This window comes from Lepidochelys kempii, chromosome 4 (assembly GCF_965140285.1).
Source record: "Lepidochelys kempii isolate rLepKem1 chromosome 4, rLepKem1.hap1, whole genome shotgun sequence".
NCBI lineage: Eukaryota > Metazoa > Chordata > Testudines > Cheloniidae > Lepidochelys > Lepidochelys kempii.
The window spans coordinates 19,491,493-19,518,987 of NC_136383.1; the positions used below are offsets into that span (position 1 = coordinate 19,491,493).

The following is a 27,495-nucleotide window of genomic DNA, read 5'->3' on the forward strand; positions in this document are numbered from 1 at the left end:
AAATCTCTTACCATAAATAAATAGAGATCAGACTGAACCAGAATCGCACATCCAAACCTACAGAATGTTGCAGCAATTCAGATCAGGATTCAAGCTTCAAAGCTCAAGTTTATTTCCATATCGGGCACAAAGGAGAATCCCAGCAATGGGATAGCTAGGACCAGTTTGTGGACCATGTGGAAATGTTTGTGGAAATGATAACATGCACTGTACAAATTATTGCTGGGTACAATTTATTGCTGGGTATTTTAAATGAATACAGTTGTGGCCTAGTTCAACCACATCTATTGCCTCCTACCTTTTTTTCCAGGGTGGCCAGAATATCTAATGGCAACCAAACATGTCCCAGAATAAACTGTGTGGTTCAGATGCCAAGACTGTAACACAATTTTCTCTCCATGTTCTCAGGGAGCTTGTATTTTCTGAATGCAACTCCCCAAGAAGTTCCCTGAGAATGTAAAGCAGAAAACTACGTTAAAATCTTGGAGACTGAATCACACAATCTAGCCATAATCTTACCCACAAGTAACTGCGGGCACAAAATTAGAAACAAAAGAGTTCCGCTTTTAGACAAGAAGCGGCATATGGAGCAATGCTCCAGTATGTACTCCTCTCCCAGGCAGATGAGACATCTGGAGTGCCTGTTGTTAATAGGCATGGTACAACTGCACAACTGGCAGGTCTTGAAGCCCAGAGACTTGGAATCTGGCATGAGGTGGGAATACCCTTGTGTACAGGAGGGGTGTTGGAAAGCTCTTAGTTAAGTCCCCCTCCCAACAGGCAAAGCAAAGAAAGTAAAGTTAAAAATTAATAAATTAAATCTTAAAAAGCTAAACGAGCTCACATAGTGAGTTAGGAGAAGCTATGTTGCATGAGGCACATGCTGCAGGTGCTCCGGCTCGCACCACAGTTAGTAAGAAGGAACAGAGTAATGGTTGCAGCCTCTTCACCTCTTATCCTTCACCTATAATAGCCAAGGGGTCATTAGGGGTTCAGGTGTGGCCATAACAGATACTATTCAAAAAGAATCCAATCTCACACACATGGGGTGCATGTGCATCATGAGCAGGATCAGCGTGGACAATCACTTGACCTCTAGCTCCCATACCTGATAAATTGCATTGACTGACAGATTCTGATTTGCTGAGTGTCACAGCAGTTGAGTCTCCATTAATGATATCCAGAAAAAAATCAGCAGGATTGTTGTATGGCTCGCATTCATAACCTGCAAAGAAATAATATCAGATCTCTAAAATAAGTCATTCAACAGATGGGAGAAATATGTTGCAATATTAAGGGTAATATTCTTAAATCTGTCTTAAAGGGAAAGCAATTAGATAGCCCACCATCAAAAGGTACCATCTAATGTAACAAGTCAGCTTCACCAAAGACAAAAATAGAATGGGCCAAAACTACAAAGTTCACATGTGTTTGGTTCTAGAATTTTATTGGTTCATTCCATTATGGAAATTGGATCAATGGCACAGTTCAGATTTGGATGATCATCGTGCTTTCAAATGCCTAGTCAAAATAGGGGCTTGAATGAGACACTGAGCTGTCTGAAGTCTATCCAGAAAAAACAGTGATAAATTTAGGGTGGCATAAAGCATCTAAAGGATTTGGAGGGGATGGTCCCTATTTTCACAACATCGGTGTACTGCTGGATCCCTGACTCCTTCTGGATTCCCAGGAAGCATTAGTAGCCTCAAGTGTCTTTTTTCCATTTGATTGTGAACATTTCTCTCTTTCACGAATCTCATAACAATTATCCATGCCTTGTGATTTCCTTATGGAATTATTAAAATATGCTTCCCATGGGGCTACCCATAAAGACCATTCAGAAATTATACTCTGTTCAGAATGCAGCTGCTCACTTATTTAGCAAGGTAGGCTGTACAGAGAACATTAGATCAGTTCTCCAAGGTCTGCAGAGGCTTCCTCCTCTTCATTTCTGGATGCAATTAAGGTATTGATAGTAATTGTTAGGATATAGATATTGAGGCCTGTCGGTAAAGGCCTGTACTCTAAGAATTTAGGTGTATTCTTATCACTTGGCTAGTTATAGAGGTATAAAAGAAAGAATCAAAATCACTGTCTGCCAGTGTAAGATCCTTCTCCTACTGTGACAGTCTGAGGCCCTGTTCTCAGGCTAAGGCCTTTGGCTAAGCAACAGAGGCAGCCATAAGCTGGGAAGCGACTGGTCACATCCTCACATTCCAAACTAGTCACATTGAAAGAAGGTGCTACTGGGCTGTTAGGAATACAATCCTGTCCTGATAGTGCCTATCAGCTCCAGAGAAAGGGAAGTGCCTAGAAAATGTTAAAGGAAACTTAGTTTGATAGTATCCTGTCTGGCAAGAACTCACTTACCAATAGCTGGGATGTGAAATCCTCACTTCTGTATTGTTTTGTCATTATAGTTCCCACTTTGCTATTGTTTGTCTGTATAATCTCTAAAAAAGAAAAGGAGTACTTGTGGCACCTTAGAGACTAACCAATTTATTTGAGCATGAGCTCATGCTCAAATAAATTGGTTAGTCTCTAAGGTGCCACAAGTACTCCTTTTCTTTTTGCGAATACAGACTAACACGGCTGTTACTCTGAAACCTGTATAATCTCTGTTTGGTTCTGTGATTGTTTCTGTCTGCTGTATAATTAATTTTGCTGGGTGTAAACTAATTAAGGTGGTGGGATATAATTGGTTACATAATCATGTTACAATATGTTAGGATTGGTTAGTTAAATTTCAGGAAAATGATTGGTTAAGGTATAGCTGAGCAGAACTCAAGTTTTACTATATAGTCTGCAGTCAATCAGGAAGTGAGAGGGTGGGGGGGGGGGAATGGGAACAGGGAATAGGGGTGGGGAAATTGGAATCATGTTTGGCTAAGGGCAGGAATGGGAACAGGGACACAGGTGTAAGGCTCTGTGGTGTCAGAGCTGGGAAGGGGGACACTAAGGAAGGAAACTGGAATCATGCTTGCTGGAAGTTCACCCCAATAACCATTGAATTGTTTGCACCTTTGGACTTCGGGTATTGTTGCTCTCTGTTCATGCGAGAAGGACCAGGGAAGTAAGTGGGTGAAGGAATAAGCCCCCTAACAGTAATGTATCAAATTCTCAAAGATTTGGGACTTGGCTACCTAATGAACAACGTCTCTCTCTATGTGCATTCTTAACAGCTGCAATTGGCTGAGATGCTCTTGCTCAAAAGTCCTTATATACAAACATCCAGGATTTGCAGGCAGGATGTTATTAGTGGCTTGCCACTGACTCTGGAACATGCTTGCCCCATTGCTCTGACAGAGTCCATTAGACTATTCAGATAAACATTTTAAGCACATTATTTCACAACACTGCTAAGACTTTTGAATTAGGATATGTGGTTAGAAAACATTTGGTGGTTTAAAATATTAAAAATTGCTGTATCTTAATAGTGTTTATATCTCACAGTCCACTTTTGATGTAAGCGCTACAGAAAGATAATGAGCCTTGATGATTACATATGCCCACTTTGGTCCTGGGATATAAAGCTTTTATCATAGTCCATCATCTCAGAGGCCACAGTGACAGGGACTCATGTCTTAAATAAACGATATTTGCTACTTTTTTTAATACTGAATGCATTTTTAAACAAGATTTCATTCCTTACTTATACAGTAGGGCCCAGATCCTCAAAAGTATTTAGGTGCCCAACTTCCACTGAGATCAATGGGAGTTAGGTGCCTAATTACCTTTGAGAATCTGGGTCAAAATCAGTATAATATGCTGGGAGGCTAGAAGCCAACATCAATACAATGTGCTGGAAGACCACCACTGTGACTTTGAAAGCTCCCTTTGAAAGCTCACCAATAGATTTGAAGTACTGCAGAGCATTCCGAGCAGGGCCATGGTACAACAGGCTTCCTGCAGCCAGTAACGTCAGGCTATCAAACAATCTGAATATGGAGTACCGGGGCTGATGGAGTGAAAAGATAATCGTTTTCCCCTGACTTGACATCCTGAATGCAAAAAAAAACAAAAAAACACACCACAAAACAGGAGAGGAATTAAACATCTGCAACTATTCCTTTTCTCTTATATTTTCTTTCTGCTATGAATGGCTAATGCCACTCAATCTGAAGTAATGACAAGCATATCTGGTCAAATCCTGGAGTCCTCTCTCAATTTTTACTCAAGCCTTACTGATGCAAGTGCCCATTAACTTCAGTAGTAGCTTAAGTAAAAACTGAGTAAAAGAAGAATACGGACCTCAGAATTTGGCCCACTATCCATAAATTATTCCCTTATAATGAATTATTCTCATGATGTGTACCTAAGCATTCATTATTCTCTTGATGATTTGATATGTGAAACGAGGTGAAAGGCCACATATTTTCCAACGAACAATGTATAGAAAATAAATTCTTGTGCAAATATTTGTAACTTCTTGGGATAAGTGTCATATTGTTTTACAAGATATAATGGAGCAAACAAAGCAGAAGAAAGTTTAAAAGGGCCAAATCCTAAGGCCCTTAGGAGGTGGGACAAAGAGAAAGTAGGGAACATCAAGTCTTGGCCAGATTCTAAACTCCCATACCTACAGGACAAAGTAATGTAAGTTAATGCAGAAGCTTTTAAGTGTAAAGTAACTAGCAATGTTCTTCCTTCCATGAGGTGTGGCATTCCCTCACCCACTCCAAACACATGACACACTATTCAGAGAGCTGTCCCAGGGATATTGAGACCTGGCAGGGTAGGTAACTGTGGATGCATGAGATTTCTATATCAAAGTTTCTTTCCCTGGGCAGATCCTCCAAAAGGATTTGTTTGTTGGTCCAAATTCCCTGCCCCTTTTGGCACAGTGAGGGTTGTGGGACAGGAGACAAGAGTCTGACCCATTGTAATGTGGCAGACTGGCCTCCCACTGAGTCAGAAGGAGAGGATTCAGAGTAACAGCCGTGTTAGTCTGTATTCGCAAAAAGAAAAGGAGTACTTGTGGCACCTTAGAGACTAACCAATTTATTTGAGCATAAGCTTTCGTGAACTACAGCTCATTTCATTGGATGCATACTGTGGAAAGTGTAGAAGATCTTTTTATATACACACAAAGCATGAAAAATACCTCCTCCCACCCCACTCTCCTGCTGGTAATAGCTTATCTAAAGTGATCACTCTCCTTACAATCCAGGTTTTCTCACACACACCCTCCCCCCATAAACCCACTCTCCTGCTGGTAATAGCAAACCTGGATAGAATAGAAATAGAAAACCTGGATTTGTGCTGGAAATGGCCCAACTTGATTATCATACACATTGTAAGGAGAGTGATCACTTTAGATAAGCTATTACCAGCAGGAGAGTGGGGTGGGAGGAGGTATTTTTTCATGCTTTGTGTGTATATAAAAAGATCTTCTACACTTTCCACAGTATGCATCCGATGAAGTGAGCTGTAGCTCATGAAAGCTTAAGCTCAAATAAATTGGTTAGTCTCTAAGGTGCCACAAGTACTCCTTTTCTTTTTGCGAATACAGACTAACACGGCTGTTACTCTGAAATCTGTCATTATGCAAGGCACTGCATTTAGCCATATGGAGTGGAAATCTATCAACTGCATGAAAAAACTTGTACAGATACAGACAGACATCATCTTCCTTTCCAAATGCAAACAGATGGACATCGTACCAAAAGGACTGAAGGTAAAAAATCCATTACAATCTACACACCACACAGACTATGCTGACAGCTTGTGCCACACGCTCTCAAAGAAACTGTGAAATCACCTGATCAACATCCTCTACAGCAAACAGAGAAAGATTAAGAATGAGCTCTCAAAAATGGATACTCTCTCATAAAAAACCAACCTTCCACACACACTTCCTCGTGGCTGGACTTTACTAAAACTAGACAAGCCATTTACAACACACACCTTGCTTATCTACAAAAGAAAAAGGACACTAAATTTTCTAAACTACTACATGCCACAAGGGGCCACAGCAATGGTTCCCTCAACCCACCCAGCAATATTGTTAACCTATCCAACTATACTCTCAGCCCAGCAGAAGCAGCTGTCCTATCTCGGGGCCTCTCCTTCTGCCCCTCCACCCCCACAAACATGATACAGTTCTGTGGTGACCTAGAATCCTATTTTCGACGTCTCCGACTCAAGGAATATTTCCAACATACCTCTGAACAACATAGTAATCCACAGAGACCTCCCTACCAACACTACAAAAAGAAGGATTCTAGGTGGACTCCTCCTGAAGGTTGAAACAGCAGACTGGACTTCTACATAGACTGCTTCCGCCGACGTGCATGGGCTGAAATTGTGGAAAAGCAGCATCTCTTGCCCCATAACCTCAGCCGTGCGGAACACAATGCCATCCACAGCCTCAGAAACAACTCTGACATCATAATCAAAAAGGCTGACAAAGGAGGTGCTGTTGTCATCATGAATAGGTCGGAATATGAACAAGAGGCTGCTCGGCAGCTCTCCAACACCACTTTCTACAAGCCATTACCCTCTGATCCCACTGAGAGTTACCAAAAGAAACTACAGCATTTGCTCAAGAAACTCCCTGAAAAAGCACAAGGACAAATCCGCACAGACACACCCCTGGAACCCCGACCTGAGATATTCTATCTACTACCCAAGATCCATAAACCTGGAAATCCTGGGTGCCCCATCATCTCAGGCATTGGCACCCTGACAGCAGGATTGTCTGGCTATGTAGACTCCCTCCTCAGGCCCTACGCTACCAACACTCCCAGCTACCTTCGAGACACCACTGACTTCCTGAGGAAACTACAATCCATCGGTGATCTTCCTGAAAACACCATCCTGGCCACTATGGATGTAGAAGCCCTCTACACCAACATTCCACACAAAGATGGACTACAGCCTGGTCCAGTCCACACAAGAGATCCACTTCCTGGACACTACAGTGCTAATAAACGATGGTCACATAAACACCACCCTATACTGAAAACCTACTGACTGCTATTCCTACCTACATGCCTCCAGCTTTCACCCTGACCACACCACACGATCCATCGTCTACAGCCAAGCTCTGCGATACAACTGCATTTGCTCCAACCCCAGACAGAGACAAACACCTACAAGATCTCTATCAAGCATTCTTACAACTATAATACCCACCTGCGGAAGTGAAGAAACAGATTGATAGAGCCAGAAGAGTTCCCAGAAGTCACCTACTACAGGACAGGCCTAACAAAGAAAATAACAGAACGCCACTAGCTGTCACCTTCAGCCCCCAACTAAAACCCCTCCAACGCATTATTAAGGATCTAGAACCTATCCTGAAGGATGATCCAACACTCTCACAAATCTTGGAAGACAGGCCAGTCCTTGCCTACAGACAGCCCCCCAACCTGAAGCAAATACTCACCAACAACCACATACCACACAACAGAACCACTAACCCAGGAACCTATCCTTGCAACAAAGCCTGTTGCCAACTGTGCCCACATATCTAGTCAGGGGACACCATCACAGGGCCTAATAGCATCAGCCACACTATCAGAGGCTCGTTCACCTGCACATCCACCAGTGTGATATATGCCATCATGTGCCAGCAATGCCCCTCTGCCATGTACATTGGTCAAACTGGACAGTCTCTACGTAAAAGAATAAATGGACACAAATCAGATGTCAAGAATTATAACATTCATAAACCAGTCGGAGAACACTTTAATCTCTCTGGTCACGCGATTAGAGATATGAAAGTTGCTATATTACAACAAAAAAACTTCAAATCCAGACTCCAGCGAGAAACTGTTGAATTGGAATTCATTTGCAAATTGGATACAATTAACTTAGGCTTGAATAGAGACTGGGAGTGACTAAGTCATTATGCAGGGTAACCTATTTCCCCTTGTTTTTTCCTACCCCCCCCCACCCCTCAGACGTTCTTGTTAAACCCTGGATTTGTGCTGGAAATGGCCCACCTTGATTATCATACACATTGTAAGGAGAGTGGTCACTTTAGATAAGCTATTACCAGCAGGAGAGTGGGTTTGTGTGTGGGGGGAGGGGGGCATGAGAAAACCTGGATTTGTGCTGGAAATGGCCCAGCTTGATTATCATACACATTGTAATGAGAGTGATCACTTTAGATAAGCTATTACCAGCAGGAGAGTGGGGTGGGAGGAGGTATTTTTTCATGCTTTGTGTGTATATAAAAAGATCTTCTACACTTTCCACAGTATGCATCCGATGAAGTGAGCTGTAGCTCACAAAAGCTTATGCTCAAATAAATTGGTTAGTCTCTAAGGTGCCACAAGTACTCCTTTTCTTTTTTAGAGGGAGAAGAGCCACTCTGTGATCCCTAGTGGGCGGAGCCAGACTAGGCTCGCCCCCTCCTGCAGAAAGCTAAGGGGTGGGGCAGGAAGTATAAAAGGGAGAGCCTGTAATCCAGTTGAGTCTGAGCCAGAGAAGGGAGCAAATATCTCCTGGCTGCTGCAGCTTCCTGGAGCAAAACCTGCACTGTGCCTTGCCATGCCCTGCCACTGGAGGAGACTGACCCAGACAAAGAACTGCCAGGACTGCCACTCACCACATACGCCGAAGAGGCCACGGACAATCCTGAGCTGCAGGTACATGATAATGGGCAAGCAGAAAGTAGCCCAGGGATGGCCAGCTATGGTCCGGTTGTATTGCTGCCTGAATCCAGGTCAGTGTGTTGTGACTGGATTTCCCCCCTGACTCAGTGGAACCATTTGCCACTGTTAGGGCCCTGGGCTAGGACCTGGTGCAGTAGGGTGGACAGCTTCCCCACCTTGGGCCAAGGGGCCTGCATTTGTCTGCTGTCTGCCTGCATGAGGATGACAGACTGTTTGGTGTTCCACGCTGCCTGAAGGCCTGAACTCTCTAAGACTATTTGATTCCTCTGTCCTGGCTGAGGGCTGGAGCCCCGAGACTGTTTGTTTGCCCTACTCTCTCCTGCCAGAAGGGCCTGGACCCCACCGCTTGAATCACAACTTCCCTGAAATGGGGCAGTGCCCCTGTGATGTGGTGAGGCGGAGTGGCCTCTCACTGAGCCAGAGAGGGAGGGATGACCGCTAACGCACTACAGTAGCTGAATGCAGAATTAGAAGGAAATTCCATTTGTGGAAGCCTGCAGTTTCCCTTTCCTTACATGGGAATAACCCAATCATAAACCAATACATCAGGCTGTGACTATTTATATACTGTATCTGCAATTAAGATATGTTTAGAGAGTACACTTCTATCAAAGACCAGATAGTTCTTTCCCAGTGATTCCCTTGCAGTCACCTTTTCAGGAGCAACAAGACAGCATTGGCAGTGCTGGCATCTAGTCCAGTAGTTGGTTCATCTAAGAACAAGACTGCAGGGTCAGTAATGAGTTCCATTCCAATATTGGTCCTTTTTCTCTCTCCCCCAGATACACCACGAATAAACAGGGTGCCAACCTAGTGCAAAAGAAGCATCAGACCTTTAAAAGGAGATTTCTTTATTAATTAATTATTTTTTTATTAACATTCTCAAAATCCAGGAAAATATTAGGGCTAACTTCAGGTGTTAGATCAGAAATATTTACATGAAACAAAAACATTCACATGATTAAGAGACGAAATTATAGCAATGCTTCAAAAATGAACCAGTTTTCTAACAAAAAAATCCATTAAGATCAAGTTAAGATTGTAAATTTAGGTAGCTTTTTAAAAAGCGCCTTATTAGAAGGCTGTAAATTTAAAACAAGAAAAATCTGTCTCTATGCTGTTAATCCCCAGGACTTCTAAGCACCTCAGGATTAAAAAAAATACATATAGACCCATATTTACAGTGTGTGAATGGTGCCACAAATGGTGGGATGTCGGGGAGCAAAGTGCAGTTCTATTCTGAAAAGTGAATATGTAAAAATGCACTTTCTAAGTCAAAAGATCTGCTCCCTGCATGTATGCAAAGTCATATCTGGTTACTTTCAGGACAAAAATAATTTGTACTGCTTTTTACTCCGATGAGAGAGACTGAGATGTCATCTGTTCTTTTAACAGAATTATTTACTAACTTCCATTTGCTCAACCAATCCGTGACATCTGTATATCCCCCATTCACTGAATGAGATTACAGAAGTATCAAAAGGCATCATTTGATATGCAGTATCTTTATTATTGGTGATAATGTGCTCGAAAGAAAGAACTCAGCTTCATCTACAGAACCCAGGATTTAACTACAGAGATGGAAGTTAGAAAAAACACTTTTTAAATTGAACACATTTGATATAGAAATCACTGAGATACTATGTATAGAACATCACAATGCCATTTTTCAAGCTTCTTTTCAGAGTAGATGTATACATTAAGGTAGTCTTAACTCTGAATTTCCTGCTTTTCAAATGTTTGTTGATTGTAACTACAACATTCTAATGAGGTTTGTTTGTTAGTTAAATGTTATGTAATTACAGTGCTAACTTTCTCATACCTTAGCTTTTTGTTTGGTAATATTAAATACCATGTCATGCTATGCCATGTGTAGTTACCTTGGAATCTGCCACTTTGGCCAAATCCAGTTCCCTGATGATTTGGTTCACTCGTTCCTTCTTTTCCTGTTCAGCCACAGTACTTGGCAAACGGAGTGCAGCTGAGAACTCAAAATTTTCTCTCACTGTCAGGGTCCCCATAACCACATCATTCTTACAAGACACAAAAATATTAGCAAGTTTTAGAATCATAGAATATGAATTTGGAAGGGACCTCACGAGGTCATAAGTCCAACCCCCTGCTCAAAGCAGGACCAATCCCCAACTAAATCATCCCAGCCAGGGCTTTGTCAAGCCTTACCTTAAAAACTTCTAAGGAAGGAGATTCCACCACCTCCCTAGGTAACGCATTCCGGTGTTTCACCACTCTCCTAGTGCTAAGGGGATTTCCACTAACTACTTACGTGAGTAAAATTACTTTTGTTTGAAAGTTAGGGCCCTAATTATCTATGGATCAAATGTGCAGTCCTTATCTCATCAAAACTTAAATAGGAATTTTGCCTGAGTGAGGACTGCAGGATTCAACCCTCTATCTATTAAATTACTGGCATAACTGTACTGGTCGGTGCTGGAACTAGGGGTGCGGTAGCACCCCCTGGCTTGAAGCAGTTTCCATCATAAACAGGCTTTACAGTTTGGTTCAATGGCTCTCAGCCCCCGGCTATACAAACTGTTCCAGTACCCCTGTAGTCACGATGTCCCTCTGTATGTTTTCCTATGTACTTTCTTGCATGCCAACCACTGACTCTACAGCAGGGGTTCTCAAACTAGGGGTCAGGACCCCTCAGAGCGTCATGAGGTTATTACATGGAGGCCGCGAGCTGCCAGCCTCCACCCCAAACCCCGCTTTGCCTCCAGCATTTATAATGGTGTTAAATATATAAAAAAGTGTTTTTAATTTATAAGGGGGGTCACACTCAGAGACTTGCTATGTGAAAGAGTTTTTCCTAATATCCAACCTAAACCTCCCCCACTGCAACTTGAGACCATTACTCCTTATTCTGTCATCTGCTACCACTGAGAACAGTCTAGATCCATCCTCTTTGGAACCCCCTTTCAGATAGTTGAAAGCAGCTATCAAATCCCCCCTCATTCTTCTCTTCCGCAGACTAAACAATCAGCCTCTCCTCATAAGTCATGTGTTCCAGTCCCCTAATCATTTTTGTTGCCTTCCGCTGGACTCTTTCCAATTTTTCCACATCTTTCTTGTAGTGTGAGGCCCAAAACTGGACTCAGTACTCCAGACGAGGCCTCACCAATGTCGAATAGAGGGGAACGATCACGTCCCTCGATCTGCTGGCAATGCCCCTACTTATACATCCCAAAATGCCATTGGCCTTCTTGGCAACAAGGGCACACTGTTGACTCATATCCAGCTTCTCGTCCACTGTAACCCCTAGGTCCTTTTCTGCAGAACTGCTGCCTAGACATTCGATCCCTAGTCTGTAACGGTGCATGGGATTCTTCAGTCTTAAGTGCAGGACTCTGCACTTGTCCTTGTTGAACCTCATCAGATTTCTTTTGGCCCAATCCTCTAATTTGTCTAGGTCCCTCTGTATCCTATCCCAACCATCCAGCGTATCTACCTCCTCCTCCTCCAGTTTAGTGTCATCTGCAAACTTGCTGAGGGTGCAATCCACACCATCCTCCAGATAATTTATGAAGATATTGAACAAAACCGGCCCGAGGACCAACCCTTGGGGCACTCCACTTGATACCGGCTGCCAACTAGACATGGAGCCATTGATCGCTACCCGTTGAGCCCGACAATCTAGCCAACTTTCTGCCCACCTTATAGTCCATTCATCCAGCCCATACTTCTTTAACTTGCTGGCAAGAATAGTGTGGGAGACCATGTCAAAAGCTTTGCTAAAGTCAAGGAACAACACATCCACCACTTTCCCCGCATCCACAGAGCCAGTTATCTCATCATAGAAGGCAATTAGATTAGTCAGGCATGACTTGCCCTTGGTGAATCCATGCTGACTGTTCCTGATCACTTTCCTCTCCGCTAAGTGTTTCAGAATTGATTCCTTGAGGACCTGCTCCATGATTTTTCCAGAGACTGAGGTGAGGCTTAAATTTTCCTTTATTTATACCATGTTACAGTATTGTAACGAATAAGGATTAACTTCTGCAGGAAAGGAAAACTACACAAGACCAAAGTTCACAAATATGATACCTGTGATGCAAGAGTCCAACAGAGCTTTTCCATCAACAAGCAATGTCTTTTCAGATTTATGCCTCATCCTTTATAATTAAATGCTCTCTTTACTTTTGAAATCTTATTAACATTGTTTAACTTCTCACGGTGTTATCTGTGCTGAGGGATTTCATGCCCATGAACTCGGGAGATTCCCCAGCACAGAGAAGTCCCAACATCTAGTGGTCTGTTTCCTTGTGCTGGAGAATGCCTGTCTGTGGGAACCTCTCAGGAAATAAAAGCCCAAACCCTTAGTGGATTGGATTCCCAGTGCTAGATAATCTAAAACTACGTTTGGGGTGGGGGGGATATGATAGCGGTCTGTAAAATCATGACTGGTGTGGAGAATGTAAATAAGGAAGTGTTATTTACTCCTTCTCATAACACAAGAACTAGGGCCAGCAAATGAAACTAATAGGCAGCAGGTTTAAAACAAACAAAAGGAAGTATTTTTTCACACAACGCACCGTCAACCTGTGGAACTCCTTGCCGGAGGATGCTGTGAAGGCCAAGACTATAAGAGGGTTCAAAAAAGAACTAGATAAATTCATGGAGGATAGGTCTATCATTGGCTATTAGCCAAGATGGGCAGGGATGGTGTCCCTAGCTTGTTTTCCAGAAGCTGGGAATGGGCAACAGGGGATGGATCACTTGATGATTACTTGTTCTGTTCATTCCCTTTGAAGCACCTAGCATTGGCCACTGTCAGAAGACCGGATACTGGGCTAGACGGACCTTTGGTCTGATCCAGTATGGCCATTCTTATGTGGGAAACCCCAGGACAGGGAAAGTCCATCCTCTGAATGCATGAAGTTTCACCACGTTAGGGAATCCAAGACCATGTCTGGCAGGTATTCTCCAGGATAGGAAGTGCCGCCCCCAAGAGTGGGAATGCATTGTGCTGATGAATCAAAGGCTATACATAGTATGGATTCACCAGGGAAGGGAAATGATGTCCACTGATATGGAGTTTTCCTGCGCTCTGCCTATAAAGTCAGAGCCCAGCTAACTCCGTTTGCCAGCTGGACCTAATCTCTGCAAAATGAGGGGAGGGCAGTAGTCTTTCCCTAAAAGATTATGGTACCTAGTTTGGAATTGCGGGAGAGAGTGGTCCTCTGTGGCAGCTCCCCAAAGATGGAAAAGGCCAGCTGGCTAGCGCCAAATCATATCAGCTGAAAAGATGGAGGAATGTCCATGGAACAAGCCCCACGTGGAGAAGCATAGGAAAGATGGGGTACAAAACATTGGTTTTGTGCTGATCCCACATTAATGTTGACTCTGGGAGGAGTAATTTCTCAGAAAAGGTAAAGTATGTAGAACCATTTTCTGATCGCTGTAGCATTGGTCAAAATAACGTCATGGATTTTAATGGAGTTACTCTGGTTTACACCTTTATATCTGGGCCCACAATCTGGCACGTAGTATCCAGATGGTATTTTAGCTAGATAGGATAATGTTCAGATTTAAGATAGCGAACAGTTGGAGCCTGAACTATATGACAAAGTCTTTTTAAATGGTGGTCTCTCAAATAAGACTCCAGGAGTTTGCTGAATTTTAAGTCTCTTTAAGATCAATAATTTTTTTAAATAAGAAAATTCAGATAACTTACAAGCTTTCAAAGCTAGTTTTTGGTCATAAATGGTTGATCCATAATCTGCTGCTACTCTTCCACAAGCCAGCCCGTCAGCCCTCCACACACACCCCCCCCAAATTTACTGGGAATAATTAGTCGACTATAACTCCAATATGGTCCCTACTCTGGACAGTCCCTACAACAAGTCACACTCCCTCTCCTCATAACTAGACCTGAAAAGCTATGTCTACACTGCAGCTGGAAGTGAGCTTCCCAGTCAGGGTAGACAGACAGACAGCTAATTCTGCTCAAACTACTGTGCTAAAAATAGTAGTGTGGACATTGCAGCTCAGGCTTTCAAAATCACTTGACCCCCTCAGTCTGAACTGAAGTGACTAGTCTGAATCTCGTCCAGAGCTGCAACATCCACACTGCTATTTTAGCACACTAACTTGAGTGAAGCTAGCTAGGAGGCTAGTTCCCAGTAGCAGTGTGGACATACCCTAAGGTCTCTCTAGGATATTGCACTTGGAGGCAAAAAGAGCAAAGCAGAAATCTGAATACAAAAGTAATAACAGGACAAATGAAAAAACTGTATAATGTAGATAATTTTGTACAAAGTTAACACAGTTGGACCCTTACCCTGACTGACACCTCAAGACAATACTGTAATAAAAATAATATTGAAATAAATGTAAAGGAGACACATCTGAAACAATCAGCAACTGCAGGTCATTTTCCTGCAAATTTTCAGCAACAATTAAAAACATAACAATTGGGTTGAAAATAAGAGAAGGATTTCATTGTTTTTAACATCTTCTTGTAGTCTTTGAGGCCAATGAAAATAAATTCAAATTCAGGTGAAATTCAGTCAGGGTGATCCAATATAATAACCAAAGTGTAGTAGAAAATGGAAAAACTACCGAACATCACATGAGGTGTTCGTTTACAATAGGAAAAAAATCATCAAAAATTGGGACATTAGAAAAGGAGTAAGAAACACTACACTGGTTTCTACATTTTTGTATCAGACTCTTTTGTCAGTAAATTTTATATCATAATTCTCATCACGGGTCTGTATGAATCAATTAATGGTTATTTTTAATCCAGATTGTGTCTGTCTGTCTCTCTGTCTCTGGAGGGAGGTTAAAACAGTAAAGGCAGGTAGTAACTGCAGGCTCATTTACCTGTACCACATATCCAGAGATGCATTTAAAATTGGCAGGCCGAGGAGCTCCATTTATCAAAATCTCTCCAGAGAGTCCATGAGGATCTTTCCTTGCAGCTAAGATATCCAATAGCCTAGAAAAAGAAAAATCAGGCTCCCAAAAGGGTTCTGAAGAATAAATCTTTGAACCGTGGAGTAGGTGGAAGATAAATTTGGCATACAAATCCAGTTAACAAAATGTGTTGCACATGCAATTTTGATGCTGAAATGCAAGCTCATTTTGTCTCCTGTGACAAGATCTGCTCACCCAATAAGCAGAGGTGGAACTGTCAGGGTTAGGGCTCCCTGATTTTTAGGGAGCCTTTTTGCTGGCCCTGGCAAAGGTTTGAGCAGCCTATGAGCTGCTGTAATTTATGCCAGCTGGAAAAGTTTCCAAAACTTAGATTTACATGACAGATTTTGTTTGTACACCTAAATCAAGTAGCTGAACTCCAGATACCTTATTTTTGAGCATGGAAATCTGAGTTATCTTTTGGGTGATAAAGATACAGTTTGAGGCATACTAATTAAGAGTTTGGGTTGAAGCCACTTTGAACACTTGGCTCTTGTGTTCCTAATCATCCATACTATAAGTATGCAGGCACATTTTCTGTTTGGCATGGTTTCTCAACATGAGGAATACAGATAATGTAAAATAAGTCCTTTCATTGCTTCAACACTTACGAAGATTTGCCACTGCCAGTGGGTCCCAAAATTGCATTAAGGCCAGGTCTCATAATCCCACTGCAAACAAAAGCAACATTTCCTGAAGTCACTGTTTTATTTGTAGACTAATTCATTTAATTTGAAAGCCTTGTTTGTCTGTTGTTGTAAAACAAAATCCTTTGGGAACTGGTGAAGTTCCTCAGCTATGTGAAATCAAATTACTTGCTAGAAAAAAAAATGTTTATAATTTTTTAGTTTTCAAATATACAAAATTATATTTCAATTTTAGAGGCTTTTTTTTTTAAGCCACATTAAGCTCCTCTTTTTCTCCCGAAGTTCAGGTCCAATTGCATACCTACTTTAGTATGGACATTTACACATTTTTCCTACGGACTTACAGTTGTGCCTACAAACTGGTGACTTGCACACAAACCTGACTAGGCAGCTATTTGCCATCAGAACTAAGATGGGCCTTGAGTTAAGCACCTGCAAACTGGTTTTCAAACTCTCAAATACATCAGGTTTCAGAGTAGCAGCCGTGTTAGTCTGTATCTGTAAAAAGAAAAGGAGTACTTGTGGCACCTTAGAGACTAACAAATTTATTAGAGCATAAGGTTTTCCACTGTATGCATCCGATGAAGTGAGCTGTAGCTCACGAAAGTTTATGCTCTAATAAATTTGTTAGTCTCTAAGGTGCCACAAGTACTACTTTTTTTTTTAAAAAAATACATCAGAGTTTCAATATGAATCACAAATTCCAACTGAACTGAGATTTCTTTGCTGTGCTGCAAACAATGCTTCTGTATAAGGGTTCTAAACTACCAGCTCAGATAATTAACTTTTTTTTCAAATTATCATACAACATTTATAAAAGTAATAATGCATCCAACTAGTAATATATTTGTACAGAATTAAGTTTAAATTAAATAACACACAACTGATGTTGTAACCCTCTTATGTATTAATGTATCAATATCGCATTATGTTTTATAAAATACAAAAGTTAACATCCAAAGTGTGAATTCAAAAACTGTATTTCTTACAGTAATTTCTTCAGTCATTCCTGAATCTATCTCTTGGACGTTGACATGAGGTTGTTGACTAAGTTGTATGAAAAAGAAAATTAACGTACACTAAATATTTTTTTAAATACGTACTTGATATCTTTCAAAATTTCTTTAGTAACAGCTTTTTGACAACATAAAAAGCCACTCTTCACTTTCACTCTGTAGCAGATGTTGTGAAAGGTCACAGTGGCTTCTGCAGGAAACTTTTGCTTTTCTATAGAGGACAGTTTTTTCCAAGGGAAGCCATTGGTACTTGGTTCTGATATCTGAATACTGCGGTGTGGCTGGTTCTCTGTCATTCTGGAAGGATGCTTCTGTCGTTTATAACAAAAATACTTATAGTAAAAGTTACCATAAGCGCATTCACAATATAAAATCAATAGAAACAAGTACCTGAAATATAATGTTAATGTTTTGTTGTTGGATAAACCTACATGTATGGTAACATTCACGACACTCTCATATCCTACTGATTCCTCTTTTTTAAAAAAAAATCAACTATACAATAACAGCAAGATTTCAGTCAATCACAGCATACTAAGACTGAAGCAGGGACTAGCAGCTATAAGCCCTCAGCGTTGGGGCTCCCAAGAGCACAGGGCAGACAGGACTCACCTCCACCTGCAGGAACCTCCTCCAGCTGAAGGAAGTGCTTGCACGTGGAGGCTATAGATTTATATAAATCAATGTAAAGAAATGGTAATGAGACTAAAAATAAATCAACCAAACCAAGAGTTATAAAGACTCAATTGTTTTACAGTGATTTATTTAATTTGAGTATATATTTATATTTGTAATGTTGTATTGACTGAAGTGCTTTTCATACAGACCATTTTTTGCACAGTATTTACTACTGCTTAACTTTACTTTAAATAAGAACTAAAAACATTTCTATAAAGGGACTGAGAGTTATCTACTTTCTCTATAGCTTCTCTGAAAGGATATTTGTATGTGGTTGGGGTGTAGATGGGGGGGTTGTATGGGTGGGGTGTAGGTGTAAATGGGGGTGCCGTTGTGTATGGGTCGTGTGATGTATGTATTTGTGGGGTATAGATTGGGTTAGATGTGTATGGGGTAGATATAGGTGTATGGGTGGGATGTAGGTGTAGATGGTGAGTTTAGGTGTGTATGGGTGGGGTGAGGTATGTGGTTTGGGTGAGGTGTAGATGGGGGGTTGTATGTGGTTGGGGTGTAGGTGTATATATGGTTGTGGTGCGGACGGGGTGTAGGTGTGTCTGAGTGGGTCGTGGGGGGTTGTATATGGTTGGTGTGTATGAGTGGGGTGTAGATTGGGGGTTGTATATGGTTGGGGTGTAGGTGTATAGATGGTTGTGGTGCGGACGGGGTGTAGGTGTGTCTGAGTGGGTCGTGGGGGGTTGTATATGGTTGGTGTGTATGAGTGGGGTGTAGATTGGGGGTTGTATATGGTTGGGGTGTAGGTGTATAGATGGTTGTGGTGCGGACGGGGTGTAGGTGTGTCTGAGTGGGTCGTGGGGGGTTGTATATGGTTGGTGTGTATGAGTGGGGTGTAGATTGGGGGTTGTATATGGTTGGGGTGTAGGTGTATAGATGGTTGTGGTGCGGACGGGGTGTAGGTGTGTCTGAGTGGGTCGTGGGGGGTTGTATATGGTTGGTGTGTATGAGTGGGGTGTAGATTGGGGGTTGTATATGGTTGGGGTGTAGGTGTATAGATGGTTGTGGTGCGGACGGGGTGTAGGTGTGTCTGAGTGGGTCGTGGGGGGGTTGTATATGGTTGGTGTGTATGAGTGGGGTGTAGATTGGGGGTTGTATATGGTTGGGGTGTAGGTGTATAGATGGTTGTGGTGCGGACGGGGTGTAGGTGTGTCTGAGTGGGTCGTGGGGGGTTGTATATGGTTGGTGTGTATGAGTGGGGTGTAGATTGGGGGTTGTATATGGTTGGGGTGTAGGTGTATAGATGGTTGTGGTGCGGACGGGGTGTAGGTGTGTCTGAGTGGGTCGTGGGGGGGTTGTATATGGTTGGGGTGTATGAGTGGGGTGTAGATTGGGGGTTGTATATGGTTGGGGTGTAGGTGTATAGATGGTTGTGGTGCAGACGGGGTGTAGGTGTGTCTGAGTGGGGTGTAGGTGGGGGGGTTGTATATGGTTGGGGTGTAGGTATGTCTGAGTGGGGTGTAGATCGCGGGGTTGCATATGGTTGGGGTGTAGGTGTGAGGTTGAACCCCTCTCCCCGCAGCACAGTTACCGTCACCCTTAGGTTGCACGGCTCAAGGGGTAGGTGCTCCTTGGATTTTCAGCTGCTGCTGGACCCCGGCCCCGCTCCACTCCCGGACTCAAGTCCGCCCCTCCCTGCGGCAGCGGAGCGCCTCTACCCCCCCGGCACTGGCCTGCGCGGCAAATGGGCAGGCGAGGAGGATGCGCGGGCCGGCACGTGGCGAAGTAGGCTGGCGGGTGCTCGGTTCGCGCCTGCCCATTCCCCCCGTTCTTACTTCTCAGGCAGCCCCGCTCGCCCGCGCGCAGCTGTGTAATGCCTCCCCTCCCCCGCCCCCAGCCCGTGCAGCGAGTAACGGCTTTAACGGAAGCCACTGGCGGCTGCCCCTGGGAGCGCGCGCATGTTTCAACGGCCCGGCCAGGGACGCAGGCACCTCGCTGTTTGTTCTCTGCCTGTGCACCGGGGGGGGGGGCTTGCTCTACGCGCCAAGCCGCGCTTCTGCGCGCTTTGACCGCCCCCCCCCCGCGCCCGCCCGCTCCATAAAAGCGTCTGAGAAAGAGAGCACGAGTGTGGCTAGTGCGGGGACTTCTGTGCAACTGACCAAATGGAAATAGAAAATCCCCTCCAATGTTTAAAAATAAACATCGGTCTCATGCACTGAAATTGTATTTTTATCTAGAGAAATACATTCTGCCAAGGGTAGCGATGTGGTTATCTTGGAAAGCTGTGCAATAAAATCCAATATTCTCCTTTTAATATTACCCATTTGTAGATATGTGAGGCCAATTTCAAGAACCGCGTGTAAGTGGTTGGCTCTAACAACAAAAGAGGGACTAGGAAAATAATTCACTGAAATCAAGAGCACAGTCAGAGAAAAGCTTTATTTATGAGCATGGTACAAACCCATCGTCATTTGCTAAGGAACCTGCTGATTTTAAGGCCACAGCATTGGTGAGCTATCGGCTACTTTGATGGTAATTTACCTTGACTGTGATAGATGATTTTTAGAAGCTTTGCATAATAAATATCAATGTTACATACAAGTTTGCTTCTGTTATAGAGGAATATATCATTTGCATAAACTGTACAGTTCAGATATCTGAATGGAGATTCTGACAAAACAGCTTATTTTGTGAAAGGTCTGAAGGAAACACATAATTAAATAGTACACAGTATTATTGAAATCAGTTCAATGAACGTTAAAAGGTACATTTAATATTTTAATTAATGGAACAAACACACATAATATGAATAAGTAACAATCAGCTATACCACCCAAAAATTGTGTCAGCCACTTACATTGCTGTGTGACTGACCATTAAGTCCCAAAAAGGTTAAAAATAAAATTTCAACCATTCAGAAACCAGCTTATTCATAGATGCACAATATGTTTTTAAAAGACTGTACTTTCCAGAGATGACTTGCTGTGACTGAACGAAGTAAACAGGTGTGATCTCTATGCTAGTCAGAATGTCAGTATATTGGATAGTGCAACAGTGAGAAACCATCATTGTACCAGCATCCATCAGACACCGTTATGAAACAGTGTTATGAAACATATGAAACTGTTACGTTATAAAATCAGGTTTCAGAGTAGCAGCCACTTTAGTCTGTATCTGCAAAAAGAAAGAGTACTTGTGGCACCTTAGAGACTAACAAATTTATTTGAGCATAAGCTTTGGAGAGCTACAGCTAACTTCATTGAATGGATGCAGTAGAAAATACAGTGGGGAGGTTTTATATACACAGAGAACATGAAACAATAGGTGTTACTATAGACACTGTAACGAGAGTGGTCACTTAAGGTGAGCTATGACCAGCAGGAGAGCGGGGGTGGGGGGAGAAGCTTTTTGTAGTGATAATCAAGGTGGGCCATTTTCAGCAGTTGACAAGAACATCTGAGGAACAGTGGGCGGGGGGGGGGGAATAGTTTTACTTTGTGTAATGACCCATCCACTCCCAGTCTTTATTCAAGCCTAAGTTAATTGTATCCAGTTTGCAAATTAATTCCAATTCAGCAGTCTCTCGTTGCAGTCTGTTTCTGAAGTTTTTGTTGTTGAAGAATTGCCATTTTTAGGTCTGTAATCGAGTGACCAAAGAGATTGAAGTGTTCTCCGACTGGTTTTTGAATGTTATAATTCTTGATGTCTGATTTGTGTCCATTTATTCTTTTACATAGAGACTGTCCAGTTTGGCCAATGTACATGGCAGAGGGGCATTGCTAGCACATGATGGCATATATCACATTGGTAGATGTGCAGGTGATCGAGCATCTGATAGCATAACTGATGTGATTAGGCCCTATGATGGTGTCCCCTGAATAGATATGTGGACACAGTTGGCAATGGGCTTTGTTGCAAGGATAGGTTCCTGGGTTAGTGTTTTTGTAGTGTGATGTGTGGTTGCTGGGGGGCTGTCTGTAAAAAAGGACTGGCCTATCTCCCAAGATCTGTGAGAGTGATGGATCGTCCTTCAGGATAGGTTGTAGATCCTTGATGATGCGTTGGAGAGGTTTTAGTTGGGGGCTGAAGGTGATGGCTAGTGGTGTTCTGTTATTTTCTTTGTTGGACCTGTCCTGTAGTAGGTGACTTCTGGGTACTCTTCTGGCTCTGTCAATCTGTTTCTTCACTTCAGCAGGTGAGTATTGTAGTTGTAAGAGTGCTTGATAGAGGTCTTGTAGGTGTTTGTTTCTATCTGAGGGGTTGGAGCAAAGGCGGTTGTATCGCATAGCTTGGCTGTAGACAATGGATCGTGTGGTGTGGTCTGGTCTGGATGAAAGCTGGAGGCATGTAGGTAAGCATAGCGGTCAGTAGATTTCCGTCATAGAGTGGTGTTTATGTGACAATCGCTTATTAGCACCATAGTGTCCAGGAAGTGGATCTCTTGCATGGACTGGTCCAGGCTGAGGTTGATGGTGGGATGGAAATTGTTGAAATCATGGTGGAATTCCTCAAGGGCTTCTTTTCCATGGGTCTAGATGATGATGTCATCAATGTAGCGCAAGTAGAGTAGGGGCATTAGGAGACAAGAGCTTAGGAAGCGTTGTTCTAAGTCAGCCATAAAAATGTTGGCATACTGTGGGGCCATGCGGGAACCCATAGCAGTGCCGCTGATTTGAAGGTATACATTGTCCCCAAATGTGAAATATTTATGGGTGAGGACAAAGTCACACAGGTCAGCCACCAGGTTTGCCGTGACATTATCGGGGATACTGTTCCTGATGGCTTGTAGTCCATCTTTGTGTGGAATGTTGGTGAAGAGGGCTTCTACATCCATGGTGGCCAGGATGGTGTTTTCAGGAAGATCACCGATTGTCAAGGTTCCTCCCCCACTCTGAACTCTAGGGTACAGATGTGGGGACCTGCATGAAAAACCTCCTAAGCTTATCTTTACCAGCTTAGGTCAAAACTTCCCCAAGGTACAAAATATTCCACCCGTTGTCCTTGGACTGGCCGCTACCACCACCAAACTAATACTGGTTACTGGGGAAGAGCTGTTTGGACGCGTCCTTCCCCCCAAAATACTTCCCAAAACCTTGCACCCCACTTCCTGGACAAGGTTTGGTAAAAAGCCTCACCAATTTGCCTAGGTGACTACAGACCCAGACCCTTGGATCTTAAGAACAATGAACAATCCTCCCAACACTTGCACCCCCCCTTTCCTGGGAAATGTTGGATAAAAAGCCTCACCAATTTGCATAGGTGACCACAGACCCAAACCCTTGGATCTGAGAACAATGAAAAAGCATTCAGTTTCTTACAAGAAGACTTTTAATAAAAATAGAAGTAAATAGAAATGAAGAAATCCCCCCCTGTAAAATCAGGATGGTAGATATCTTACAGGGTAATTAGATTCAAAAACATAGAGAACCCCTCTAGGCAAAACCAAAAAAGATACACAGACAGAAATAGTTATTCTATTCTAGTTATAGAATTAGTTATAGAAATAGTTATTCTAGCACAATTCTTTTCTCAGCCATTTAAAGAAATCATAATCTAACACATACCTAGCTAGATTACTTACTAAAAGTTCTAAGACTCCATTCCTGGTCTATCCCCAACAAAGACCAGCATATAGACAGACACAGACCCTTTGTTTCTCTCCCTCCTCCCAGCTTTTGAAAGTATCTTGTCTCCTCATTGGTCATTTTGGTCAGGTGCCAGTGAGGTTACCTTTAGCTTCTTAACCCTTTACAGGTGAGAGGAGCTTTCCCCTGGCCAGGAGGGATTTCAAAGGGGTTTACCCTTCCCTTTATATTTATGACACCGATGGATTGTAGTTTCCTCAGGAAGTCAGTGGTGTCTCGAAGGTAGCTGGGAGTGCTGGTAGCGTAGGGCCTGAGAAGGGAGTCTCCATAGCCAGACAATCCTGCTGTCAGGGTTCCAGTGCCTAAGATGATGGGGCGTCCAGGATTTCCAGATTTATGGATCTTGGGTAGCAGATAGAATACCCCTGATTGGGATTCCAGGGGTGTGTCTGTGCGGATTTGTTCTTGTGCTTTTTCAGGGAGTTTCTTGAGCAGATGGTGTAGTTTCTTTTGGTAACCCTCAGTGGGGTCAGAGGGTAATGGCTTGTAGAAAGCGGTGTTGGAGAGCTGCCTAGCAGTCTCTTGTTCATATTCTGACCTATTCATGATGACAACAGTACCTCCTTTGTCAGCCTTTTTGATTATGATGTCAGAGTTGTTTCTGAGGCTGTGGATGGCATTGTGTTCTACACGGCTGAGGTTGTGGGGCAAGTGATGCTGCTTTTCCACAATTTCAGCCCGTGCACGTCGGCGGAAGCACTCTACGTAGAAGTCCAGTCTGTTGTTTCGACCTTCAGGAGGAGTCCACCCAGAATCCTTCTTTTTGTAGTGTTGGTAGGAAGATCTCTGTGGGTTAGTATGTTGTTCAGAGATGTGTTGGAAATATTCCTTGAAGTCAGAGACATCACAAATAGGATTCTAGGTCACCACAAAACTGTATCCTGTTCGTGGGGGTGGAGGGGCAGAAGAAGAGGCCCCGAGATAGGACAGATTCTTCAGCTGGGCTAAGAAAATCAGTTATGAAACATGGCTTCATACTTTTGATAAATGCCTTTGTAGAAAATACACTGTAATTATATGTTATCTGTTATATCAGTATGGTTTGAACTCACACATGATAGCTGGGTTTCTCCCCATGACTTTAGGAAACAGCATTAGCTAAAATATAAATAGAATTAATGTCAACAACAAAGGTCTGAGACATTTGGAAATTTTAAAACTGCAGCTGACCTGATTTATTTTGCTAGTAACCTAAAATCAAGAGGAGGGAGGATTTCCGTAAAGAAAATTAAAAATGGTGGGATACGAGCGTTTAGGACTTCAGGGGAAACCATGCTGCAGTGTATTACAACCCATGGGCATATAAAAGGGGTCTTCAGTTTTTTCAAAAAGTGTTTTACTGATGCTTCACTAATGACAATGCATATGTTCTCAAGCCCCAGACACAACCTTTTCTGTCCACCATTGAGAAAGACATGAACACATCAGTGATAATGAAAACCAAACTAACACTATTCCCAGGTACATTTGGGCACAATCCTGCAGCCCTACTGACCTCAATTGAACACTAAGAGCTGCAGAATTGGGTTCTTTTTACATGCTTTTATAACTTATTAACACATTTTATTTCATATTACAAATTTCACAGAGAGAAAATGAGTCAGTAGCAGGACTGGTGGTGACCAGTTTATTTATGGATGATCTAGAAGAAAGTAAATGTTGAGACAGTAAAATTTGTGGCTGACAGAAAATTATTTAAGCTAGTCAAGACTAGAGAGGATTGTGTGCAATTTCAAAAGGACCTAACACACTTAAATAATTGGGCCACACAATGTTAAATAGAATTCAGCATGGACAAGGGCAGTAATGCATACTGGAGGGAACTTCACATACATAGTGACGGAGTTTAAATTGTTACCATGTGAAAAATATGAAGGCAGCTCATTGAAGAGGTACAACAATGGAAAAAATGTTAAGATGTTAAGCTCTGCTAAGATGGATAGTGGAATACAGAAAGCATTGTAATACCATCATAACCAGATAGTACATCCTTTGAATAACACATTTATTTTTGGTCACCACATTAAAAAGACACACTATAGCTGCAACAGAAAAAATTGCAACAGAAAAAATCCTAAGGACAACAAAGATAATTTCTTGCACAGGAACTGAGAAGCCTTCCATTCAAGGAGAATAAATACAACAGAGTTATATAAATTAATTAACAGAATGTAGAATATCTTTAGGGTACACCATCTACCGCTTCAGATAACACAAAAATAGGAGGTACTTGACATAAGGAAATTTAAAATGCAACATAAAGTGAGAATTAATTTACCTGTAGAAACTACATATTAATGTATTACAGCTATAGTATGTTACTAAGACAGTGTTGCCAGCTCTCACAATTTGATCATGAGTCTGGTGATGCTTGGTGTTTTCCTTAAACCCTCAACAGCTGGAATCAAGAGATTACATGAGAATTTCAGCTCTCACTTCAAAGAAGTTTCTAGCCCATGTGGTTACAGAATAAAGCTTGAAAACATGAAGCAAATTCACCCAAAGAGCTCGGAAACCAGAAGACAAATAAAAATAACCAAAAAATATTACTTTAAAAAAAATCTCACAATGGAAATAGGATACCAAAGTAGATTATTGGTCTGTTGCTGTATGGTAATTTCTGTGTTCCTAGCTGAAATACTGTGCAAAGAAAAAATGCATTATATTTGGCATGTATATTTTAATGCACATTTTCCCATGCATGATAGTTAAGGTTTGTATTCAGCAATACATATTTCCACATTACTGAAGCCATGCAAACCGATTTTACATCTGACCAGTAAACAAATGCGAGAGCCGGGGCAGAGCCATAACCTCACCCTCTGCCTGCTCCTCCAAGTCCTTTTGTGGCACTATGCACCCCAAGGAATAAGACCGCCCCAGCATGCCACAACTAACCACAGGGGCTACAGTTCTTCCTAGTTCTTATACAGAGTACACAAAGGTTAGGCAGCTTCTTAGCCTTCCCCTCACCACCACCAACAAAGCATCCATGTAAGGGCCAGGCAAAATCTGGCGCATGGCAAACACGACTACGATGTGGTGGAATGTATGTGGAGGAGGGAAATAGGAGAGATAAAATTAGTGATCCAAGACCTTAAAAATAGATTTTCTTTTTTGTCATAATATCACTCTGGATGTGCAAAATTAAGAAAATTTGTCCAACCATGGAACCTTTTCGTTGTGGATAGAGCCATTAATTATTACCATTTCATAATTGTTCTGTATTTTAACAAATAGCATATAGTAAAGAATTGACTTTACAATTGGTCTGATGAAGAGATGAATACTCTTATGTATATTTCATGACAATAAAAAAAATTCAGGCATACTGTAAATTTCAAGAAAGTGCATTTCAATGAATATTTAGTATTGCTGAAGATTTTTGTTAACTTTGTTACATTTTGAGGCAAGAGGTAAAAGATACAAAAGAGTACTGTTAACAAAAATCAAGTCAGTTTTCTAACTTATAAAACTATTCAAACAATGTGAATTACAGTATATTTACACTTTTGTTTTAAGATAACTTTTTCATGAAGTGCAGTTTCAGATAAGAAATTGTAAGGAAAATTATTGTCATGCATGCAAGAGCCACATGATTCTGCCACAGGCCCCAGGAAGTTGCCTCAATTCCTTGGGTTTTCAAATATTCTTCTCCAGTACAATACCTAAAAATATATGTAGAGATTTTTAAAAGTGAATCCTTTGTTAGGTATCTGTTATGTTATGTTCATTTAAACTGGAATTCCACATGACGACAAAGGCATTTTGGCAGCAGCCAAGTCTTAAGAAAAATGCATGGAGACATTTCATGTCAGGAGCTCCTGACCCCAGAACCCAAGGATTTAAATTCCACTTTTTCCTCTTGATTGACTTGAGATAAGATTACAACACTTTACACACATTTAAACTACACAGAAAGGGTGGTCCAATGGTTAAGGTGCTAGCCTGGGACTGAGGAGCCCAAATTCAATTTCCAGTTCTGCCACAGACTTTTTTT

The 27,495-nt window shown here is 42.1% G+C and overlaps 2 protein-coding genes across 4 annotated transcripts in view; both read right to left on the reverse strand.

The window, feature by feature from the left end:
* Positions 1 to 1,905: 1,905 nt before the first annotated feature.
* LOC140910221 (broad substrate specificity ATP-binding cassette transporter ABCG2) lies at positions 1,906 to 18,028 on the reverse strand. Its single transcript, XM_078852407.1, has 7 exons — positions 17,308 to 18,028; positions 16,169 to 16,228; positions 15,465 to 15,579; positions 10,502 to 10,654; positions 9,274 to 9,431; positions 3,735 to 4,001; positions 1,906 to 1,951 (listed from the first exon to the last, which is right to left on the reverse strand). The coding sequence occupies exons 1-7, from the start codon at positions 17,514 to 17,516 to the stop codon at positions 1,906 to 1,908; spliced, it is 1,008 nt and encodes a 335-aa protein (XP_078708533.1). The 5' UTR covers positions 17,517 to 18,028.
* Positions 18,029 to 20,270: 2,242 nt separating this feature from the next.
* LOC140910219 (broad substrate specificity ATP-binding cassette transporter ABCG2) overlaps positions 20,271 to 27,495 on the reverse strand; it is a 38,669-nt gene continuing 31,444 nt past the window's right edge. For all 3 annotated transcript variants that reach the window (XM_073340660.2, XM_073340661.2, XM_073340662.2), the window contains exon 16: positions 20,271 to 27,163. In XM_073340660.2, coding sequence (XP_073196761.1) covers positions 27,013 to 27,163 — 151 coding nt within the window. In that variant the 3' untranslated portion in view covers positions 20,271 to 27,012. The remainder of the gene's footprint in view (positions 27,164 to 27,495) is intronic.

Excerpts from the sequence above, each read along its gene's own strand:
- LOC140910221 (XM_078852407.1), bottom strand. The coding sequence starts at position 17,516 with ATGACAGAGAACCAGCCACACCGCAGTATTCAGATATCAGAACCAAGT. Across the intron at positions 15,580-16,168 it reads ACTGGCAGTGGCAAATCTTC|GCTATTGGATATCTTAGCTG; the intron begins GTAAGTGTTGAA and ends TTCTTTTTCTAG. Across the intron at positions 4,002-9,273 it reads GTCTTGTTGCTCCTGAAAAG|GATGTCAAGTCAGGGGAAAA; the intron begins GTGACTGCAAGG and ends TTTTGCATTCAG.